Raw genomic sequence first — 9,595 nt, forward strand, 5'->3', positions numbered from 1 at the left:
ATAAATTACCTAATATAGTAAAATTATCATACTTACTGGTTAATTTTGTTTTTGTACCTTGCAAGCATGCTGGGAATATTAAAGAAGCTGCCAGGTGGATGGATGAAGCCCAGGCCCTGGACACAGCAGACAGATTTATTAATTCCAAGTGTGCAAAATACATGTTAAAAGCCAATCTGATTAAAGAGGCTGAAGAAATGTGTTCCAAGTTTACGAGGGTTTGTATGGCTTATGTTTTTTGAGCATCAACACCATAATTGACTTTGTATACTTACCTTTTTTGAAGTTAATTCTTTTATGCTTATAGATATTTTACCTGCAGGTATGCCTGTCAACCATGTGTAGGCCTGGTATCCAAGAAGGCCAAAAGAGGCCATTGCATTTCCTTGAACTGGAATTAGGGACAGTTATGAGCAGCCATGTCAGTGCTGGAAATTGAACCTGGGCCATTTTTCCAGCCCCTAAAGTTTATTATCAATATTGCAATTGTCAGATATTAAATTACTGTTTTAGATAAAGAATATTCAACATTAGATAAAGTATTTTCTTTCTATATAGATGGACAATAGTCTGTCTGTCTGTCTTCCTTCTTTTTTTTTTTGTTTTTGTTTTTTTTTGTTTTTTGTTTTTTTTTTTTTTTGAGACAGGGTTTCTGTCCTGGAACTCACTCTGTTGACCAGGCTGGCCTCGAACTCAGAAATCTGCCTGCCTTTGCCTCTTAAGTGCTGGGATTAAAGGCTTGTGCCACCACTGCCTGGCTAGTTTTTTAAAATATATTTAATTTTATTTTATATGCATTGGTGCAAGGGTGTCAGATCCCTGAAATTAGTTATAGACAGTTGTGAGCTACCACGTGGGTGCTGGGGGTTGAACCCAGGTCCTCTAAAGAGCATCATGTCCTCAGAGCTATCACGGAGGCTCCTGGACAGTGGTTTTTAAAACTGGTTTGTAGCTGGGCGTGATGGTTCATGCTTTATCCTCATCATCACTTGGGAAGCAGAGGCAGGCAGGTTTACATAGTGAGTTTGTAGCTGCAGAAGTGCCAGGGCTACATAGAGAAATCTGTCTTGAAACCCAAAACAGTAAAACCAGCTTGTAACCATGTATGTTTGAAGGTTTTAGGGGTAAAGAGGACTAGTATTTGTTACTTATCTCTCATGTGCTGTTATTATGTTAATCCCTGCCACCCATATTGTAGACCTTTTGTGTAGTCATTTGCAAAATTATTATGTCTAGTGCTTAGAGTACTTAATTTTGAATCTGTTAATTAAAAAAAAAAAAAACCCCAAAAATTATTTCAAGAGACTTCTGATCAGTTGACTCTCTTCCTTTTTTAAATCTTATGGTAAAGTGATAAATTTGGTGTGAATTTTCTGTACCACTATGTGATTTTCATTAGGAAGGAACTTCAGCGGTAGAGAACCTGAATGAAATGCAGTGTATGTGGTTCCAGACAGAGTGTGCTCAGGCATACAAAGCAATGAACAAATTTGGTGAAGCACTTAAGAAATGTCATGAAATTGAGAGAGTAAGTACCTTATATATGTGAGCTGCTCATCTTGTTTGGTTAGATCTTGAAACCTTTGGGCTAAGTCTACACTCATTTTTAATTCATAGTATGTGATTTAACATTAATAATACATTTATATTTTATGAAACTGAAAATATTTTTAGTGTACTTTGAATTTTTGAATTGCTGCTGCTCATTCCTAATATATAAAATCCCATTAATTTTAGATTCCTAGGGTTTATTTAATTCATGCTCTTTCCCCTGATAAAGACTTAAGCTTTGAAGCTTTTCCTCAGTATTTCTATATTCCCTGAAATTTACTGTTTTCTTATAAAATCATTGTTTTTCAATCAGGTATGATAGTATATACTTGTAATCCCAGTACTTGAGAGGTAGAGGCAGAAAGCTCTGGATGTAAGACCTCTTACTAACAAGTGTTTGAAACTCAGGCTGGGCTGTATAAGACTCTGTATAAACACTGCCACTGGTGTCCCCAAAACAGAAATCATGGTTTTATTAGTCTCCTTTACTGTAGATTCATCTCTATTACTAGTGGTGAGATTTCTGTGTCTCTGTGTGTGTGTGTTTATACACAAACATAGCTTTATTATTATGTTGACATTTATAATAACAAATATAGAATATCCCTGTTTGGTTGAACTATGACATTGCTGATGCCTTTTTTTTTTTTTTCATTCCTTTTTTGCATTGCTGATTTCTTGACTTATTGACTACTTGATTTTTCATTGACATACCAACAGCATGTTGTATAGAGTTCAGATTTATAACCTCAAAAAACCCTACAAAATACTATGAGCTATATAATCCCTGCCATACATTTTCAAAATAAGATTTCCATGTGTAGTATATGTGCTAACTATATAGAATTGTCATATATACTAATTAGTGGATGGTTTGTCAGAATGATTTTAGTTAAATATGATTAAGAAAGAAATAAGTATAGCCATGAATATAGTTGAAATATTATCCTCTTTCCATTAAATTATTCATTTTCTCTTGTTCTTTGCTAACCAGTAGCTAACTGTATTTTTTTAGTTTTATATGCCAAATATAAAAATGACTAATTTTTGTTTTAATTTTTCATGCTAATGAAGCAGATATGTTTCAAGGCTTTGCTTTTATTATTTTCTTAGACAGTGCTATACTCCAGTGATAATAAAAAGATAATTTTGTTAGCATTTTATAGAAATCACCGATGACCAGTTTGACTTTCATACGTACTGTATGAGGAAGATCACCCTTAGATCATATGTGGACTTATTAAAACTAGAAGATGTACTTCGACAGCATCCATTTTACTTCAAAGCAGCGAGAATTGCTATTGAGATCTATTTGAAGCTTCATGACAACCCTCTGACAGATGAGAACAAAGAACACGAGGCTGATACAGGTATCCCATTCAAAGATGTATCAGTGTCTGCTCTCCTGTGTTTATAGGAACTTGTTGTCATGAATAATAAAGTTCCCTCAATCCCCAGAGATTTTATTGAGTATCTGTGTGGGAGATTGTTAGCCAAGGCTAGAAAAATGATAGGTATTTTGTGAATTTCTCTAAGCAACAAAAGGAAAACTACTTTTATGCTTTCAAAATAAGTTTCAAACATAGACATAATTTGGTATTTGAGTCTAATCTGAAAGTTTTGTTTGGGTGTGTGGGAGGTGACTAAGGATCCAATTCAGTACCTTCTTTTTAAATCAGGTACTCTGTTACTGAGCTACTTCCCCAGACAGGAATTTATTAATTTGTGGTTAGATGTTTGTACCAGACAACGCTTGAATTACCTAAGTTTCACATTTAATATTAGACTTATTCAGGTAACCATAGTATAACTGCTAGTAATGTATTTAGGTAGAACAGAAACTCTGCCTTAGTGTGTTGACTCTTTAGCTTGTTACTTTTAAAAAGAAACATTTATTTGGGGGGTTGTGCGTGTGCGTGCATGCATGCGCATGAATGCTGTGCTCAGAGTCATTTAGGGGTGTTTGCTTTCAGTTTCATTCCATTATCATCATGGTGGCAGGCATGGTAATGAAAAAATGGTTGAGAGCTATTTTCTGATTATTAGGCCCCAGGCAGAGAAAGAGGCTAGCTAGGATTTTGAGACTTTAGAGTCTTCCCCCAGTGATACACTTCCAACAAGGCCGTACCTCCTCATCCTCCTCAAATAATTCCACTTGAATGCACAAATATATGTGGATTTCTATTCAAGCTACCACACACACATACCCATAAAGTGAATTTCTGGAAGTTTTTAAGGTGGTTACAATGATTTATTTAGTTACCATGTTTATAATTCTGTTAACACTTACTGCCTACAGCAAACATGTCTGACAAAGAGTTAAAGAAACTGCGTAATAAACAAAGAAGAGCTCAAAAGAAAGCCCAGATAGAAGAAGAGAAAAAAAATGCAGAAAAGGAAAAGCAGCAGCGGAATCAGAAAAAGAAAAAGGATGATGATGACGAAGAAATTGGAGGCCCCAAAGAAGAGCTTATCCCTGAGAAACTGGCCAAGGTATTTCATATTCGTGCTTAGCACAAGTGAGTGCGTGCCACAGCAGGCTTTGCCATTGAAAACAATGTTCAGTCCCGTTTATGTATTTATTTGTGTGTTTTGTGCGTATGTGTATGTATGTGTGTGGCTGTGGGTGTGGAGTTAGAAGACAACTTGTGAAATTCCGGCTCACATAAGGCTACCCATCCGAGACCCTGTCTGGAAAGACACTTGAGTCTTTATTTTCTCAAATCCAGACTCTGACTTGTGGATTTCAACCATTGAGCCCAAACCTAAATACTCATTATTACATGAGTTATTTTGATTAGTAACCACTCTTTCTTTGTTCACAGGAAATTATTCCAATGTAATAATTGCGTTAAACTGATAGAATAAGCACATTTCTTTAGACTTTTAGTATCACCAATCACTTGAAATCTAAAATCATTTTCTTCATAGGATTATGTAAGAAAATTAAGATATGAAAAAAATGCATAGAGTTTGATTTGACTCTAACATGTGTATATTTACACATTTTTACAATATGTAACTCCTGGGACAGAAAAGTGTTTTCTGAGCTCCATACAAGTTAGAACTGTGCACCAGGCCTCCTTTAGAAGGGTTTCCTGAGTCTGGATTGTAGTGTTTTTGTACCAGACATCACAACATGGTGTAATGATTATGAGTAGCTTAGAGTTTTAGAAACGTGTGTTTTGGGTACTTGGTTTCTTTGAAAGGAATGCAGTAGAAGGAACCCCTGTCATAGATTGTTGCTTACTCCACAGAATTATTACTGCTAAGGAACATAAAATCTCTTCCTAGTGTAAGGACCTTAAAGATGCCCTCTCCAGCAGCATCCATACCTGTCTAGTAGTGTGTCAAGCCATCATAATTGTTGCGACATTCTAGTCTATTTTAAAATTAAAAGTAGCTGCCAAATCTGGGAAAATAGCCTAAAGTGTAGATATAGATGGGAAATTCAGTGATAATCAACTCATGATAGCATATGTATAAACAAAACCAAACCATTAAATCATTAGTAGTTCTGCCCATGGAGAAATGGAAGATGGCATGGGTTTACTTGGTAAGTTTAATACTCACTTGGTTAAGGATAAATCTGAAGTTTTGATGAAAGCATGTGGACTCACTCTAGCCCAGGCTATTCTCAGGTTTATAGAGTCCTCCTTTCCAAGACTCAAGTGCTAGGATTACAGGTATGAATCACCATACCTAGCATACAATTTTCAAATTTAAAAATTCCCTTGAATCTGTCTTCCAGCATAGTAACAAAAAATTTAAATTACTTGTTTCTCCAATTTATCATGGGGTAGTAATTGGTATTTGTGAATTCCTTCATGGACTTCTCATGTTTCTCTTTATACTTTCTAGGGCCATCAAGCTGTAGTGTTCTTTGTACATACATGATTATGTCTATGAGTATTTTCTTATGTGTTTGTCTGTGCACCACAAGAGTGCCTGGTACTGGCAGAGGTAAGAAGAGGGTGTTAGGTCCCCTAGAAGTGGAGTTACATATGGATGTAAGCTACCATTTGAATGCTGGGAACCAAACCTGAGTCCTCTGCAAGAACAGCAATTGCTATTAATTACTAGGCTATGTCTCCAGTGCCTAGCCAATCATTTTAAAATTACCCTTCCATAAGACTAGTACCTATTTAGTGACTGACAGCAGTCTGAACTCCAGTCCTAGGGCATCCCACACTCTTCTGGCTTCTAGGACACTGCACAAATGTGATGTACAGACACACAGACATATCAGCATACATAAAAATAAGATTAAAAAAAAACATTGAAGAGAGTTCTAGAGTTGAAAATTGTCTTTGTGTGGATTATGGAGGTTGAAATTTGATAGTGTATTTCTGAGTAACTGGTAAGTGCCTTTTTAAAAAAATTTTACCTTTGGCACAAGAAAACAGCATTTTAAATTAAGTTCATATTCTTCAAGAATCTTACATCCTTTTGTATAATGTCTTTTATTTTGTTAGGTTGAAACTCCATTGGAAGAAGCTATTAAGTTTTTAACACCGTTGAAGAACTTGGTGAAGAACAAGATAGAAACTCATCTTTTTGCCTTTGAGATTTACTTTAGGAAAGGTAGGATATTAGCATATAGTAGCCCTAATAAAACTGATGAGATTTCTTAGTGTTAGTGTCACCCATCACTGTTGCATTTCTTGGCAGATGCCAGTGCAGATCCCTCACAGCGATGCATTCTGTGCAGAGTGCCCCAGGGAAATACAGTAATGTATTTGGCCTCTTGAAGAACAGAGTCCTATGAGTAGATGCACACTGGCCCGGAGATAGAGTGATCACCTCATATGTGACTCAGTGAAAGAACTTAGGATTTTGTGGATAAACTTAGTATAAATATAAAGCTTAGAATAGTGGGTGACACAGTTAAGCATCAAATAATATTTAGGTGTTAGGAATTGATGCCATAAATAGGAAGGAACTAGCTGGATCTCAATGGATAGTTCATTATTCTGAAGGAAATGGTGTCTACTAAAGACACTACAAAGTGTCAGCAGTGTTGGTGTCTGTGTTGTGTAGAGGGGCCAGGTGGAAGATGAGTTAAAGACCTTGTCTTTCATATTTAGAGTGTTCAGCATATATGTATATAAGTAGATAACAAAACTTCCTATCACTGAATTGGTGTAACTCAGGTAGTTGGTTGGAAAAGTTTATTGAGGTAGAATGAATTGAAGTGAAAAGAAGCTGATTATTACTAAGATTAGACGAAGAGTGTTATACCAAAAAGTAGTGATTATGTAGCCAGGGATGTGGTTCATACTAATGTGAAGTGGAGGCTGGAAGGTGCAGCCCATGCGTTTAAGGCCAGCATGAGCAATACAGATAGATTGTAATGTAACTTTTAGTTTGAAATAGGATGCAAAACTTAGTATTAATTGTTTGTTTACTGCTACAAGTCCCTCTGTTACCCCAGCCAGCCTGAAACTCAGGTTAGACTTGAACTTGGCAGCTGTCGTCCTTCTGCCTTTGCTTCCTGAGTCTGGGATTACGGTTATATGTCAGCATGCCCAATCGTTAATATATTTGTGAAGGTATATAATACAGAAGCGGCTAGGTTGAAATATAACAGAATGTTTTTGGATAGGTTTTTTTTAAGTAGTTAAAATACCTTACTATATATTCCATTTTTCATAATTATAACTTTAAAAATAAGTATTAGAGTAATTTTTAAATGAATAACAGTTAACTCTACTTTTTTTTTGGTTGGGGGAGACAGAGTTTCACTGTGAGCTTAGAGAGGTCTTGCCTGCCTTTATCTCCTGAGTGCTGGAATTAACAGGATCGGCCACTCTGCCCTTTTGACCCAGCTCTTTCTAAAAGTAATTTTAGAGGGCCAGCTGGATGCTGGTACCCCTCACTCACATCAGGTACCCCTCACTCTGGACCATTGGGTTCCAACCCCAGAACCCATTTGGAAGAAGGAGTAAACTGACTTTTACAGTGTTCTCTGACTCCACAAGTGGACACAAAGTCAGTCAGTCAGTCAGTTCTTAGAGGCCAAATTAGCAACGGTTCCTGTAATCGCAGCAGGAAGCTTATGCTAGGCCCAACAAGTGAAAATCCCTGTCTAATAAACTGTAAATTAAAAAATGACAAGGTTTCTAGGTAGAATCCCCAAAGACACAGAAGTTACCCTGTGTAAAGGGGGCCTCAGCACCTTGCAGTGCTGCCTAGTAGTAGGCACTGATAAGAAGCATGGCAGGAATTCTAGTATTTTCTGAGTTTGGGGAGCATGGGAACAGGAATTGTTTTAGAAGAAGTTAGGGTTTTATACTTGGATATTTGAAGCATGATAACCAAATTAGGAAAGTCTCAACAAAGAGGTGACTGTCAAGAAGACTCAGTATAAGTTTCTGTTTAACAGGTGGAGGCACCGCTGAGACTTGGGAAAGGTAAGCAGCTGGGAATAGGGATAGTGTAGAGTAATTAGACCTAGCCTGGGTGGATGCATCCAGAGGTGCAGACAGGGAACTGTCAATCATAGGATGCAGGAAAGGAGATACAACAGCTCTTCTAAGTGATGGACGCTAGAAAGGAAATGACTTTAAATTTAGTTTCTCTGTTTATATGATACTAGTTCATACAACAGAATGTTGTTCAAGTTCTGTTGGCTTGAAGATGGTATATGAACGTAGCTAACATGTATGTAGTCAATTGGAAGAAAAATGTTTGCTTCAAAAGTGTTAGAGCTCTTGTGATTGAGTCTAAATTCACTTTTTGTGTTTGTATGGTCCTTGGCCTTTCCAGGAAGGACAACTTATTTTATCAAATTATCAAAATATTATTTTTTCTTTTTATAGAAAAGTTTCTTTTGATGCTACAATCAGTAAAGCGGGCATTTGCTATTGATTCTAGTCATCCCTGGCTTCATGAGTGCATGATTCGACTCTTTAATTCTGGTAGGTTTTTATTCCCTCCCGCACATACTTTTCTAGCTGTTTGTTATGGGTATAGGGCTGGAGGGTGTCTCACAGGGGTCAGAGATTTTGCTGTTCTTCCAGAACACTTGCATTTGATTTACAAGACCTACACTAGACAATCACTTCAGCTCTGGGGTGGGGTATCCAACACCATAGTTTGGTTTCCAGTGGCACCCAAATATACATGGTATGCACACACCTAAGTAAAAGCAAATAATACTTTTTTTAAATCTGAATATATACTCAAGTCATTTTAAAGGTATTGCATATTTAGTTAGCTGAGGGAAAAATAGAGGTGTTTTGTTGGTGGTGGTGGTGGTGGTGGTGGTTTTTTTTGTTTTTTGTGTTTTGGGGGGGAGTTTTTCAAGACAGGGTTTCTCTGTGTAGCCCTGGCTGTCCTGGAACACACTTTTGTAGACCAGGCTGGCTTCGAACTCAGAAATCCACCTGCCTCTGCCTCCCGAGTGCTGGGACTAAAGGTGTGCACCACCACGCCCGGCAATAGGGTTCTTTTGTAATTAAAGTTTTTATTTTAAGGCCTTAAATGCTGTGTTGTGCTGGTATAGAATTGTGTGGTTCCAAGGATTTGGGAGTCACCTTTGCTCTCTCTGTAGTGGGATTGGACCTACAGCCTGTGCATGGCACGCAAAATGCCTTTTTGAGCTGCAACGAAACTGTAAATAGTTTTGTTACTTTAACATAGTCATGTGTACAGCAGAAACACAAGATAAGCCTTTCTTCCAAGCTCCTTTCCTCCATCCAGGAGAGAAGAGCAAGGATTATGGATGTGCCTCCTGTACCTGGCTTTTTACCTTGAATTTCAGGAATTAAGCTCAGGTCCGCAGGCTTATATGACTAATGCTTTTACTTGCTAGGTAATCTCCCTAGACCTATTTTGCCCTCTTTTTTAATGCGTTTTATTTATTTATTTTTTTTTGGAGACAGGTTCTTTTCACGTAGTCATGGCTAGCCTAGAATTAAATGACCAGACTGACTTTAAACTCACCTGCCTTTGCCTCATGAGTACTGGTATTAAAAACATTCACCATAGCCGGGTGTGGTGGCGCACGCCTTTAGTCCCAGCACTCGGGAGGCAGAGGCAG

At 37.4% G+C, this 9,595-nt stretch overlaps 1 protein-coding gene across 1 annotated transcript in view; it reads left to right on the forward strand.

The window, feature by feature from the left end:
- Naa15 (N(alpha)-acetyltransferase 15, NatA auxiliary subunit) overlaps window positions 1–9,595 on the forward strand; it is a 54,277-nt gene that overhangs the window by 37,345 nt on the left and 7,337 nt on the right. The window contains exons 12-17 of the mRNA XM_021158616.2: window positions 66–218; window positions 1,400–1,528; window positions 2,708–2,921; window positions 3,851–4,044; window positions 6,027–6,135; window positions 8,373–8,471. Of these exons, the coding sequence (XP_021014275.1) occupies window positions 66–218; window positions 1,400–1,528; window positions 2,708–2,921; window positions 3,851–4,044; window positions 6,027–6,135; window positions 8,373–8,471 (898 nt within the window). The remainder of the gene's footprint in view (window positions 1–65; window positions 219–1,399; window positions 1,529–2,707; window positions 2,922–3,850; window positions 4,045–6,026; window positions 6,136–8,372; window positions 8,472–9,595) is intronic.

This window comes from Mus caroli, chromosome 3, assembly GCF_900094665.2.
Source record: "Mus caroli chromosome 3, CAROLI_EIJ_v1.1, whole genome shotgun sequence".
NCBI classification, from domain to species: domain Eukaryota; kingdom Metazoa; phylum Chordata; class Mammalia; order Rodentia; family Muridae; genus Mus; species Mus caroli.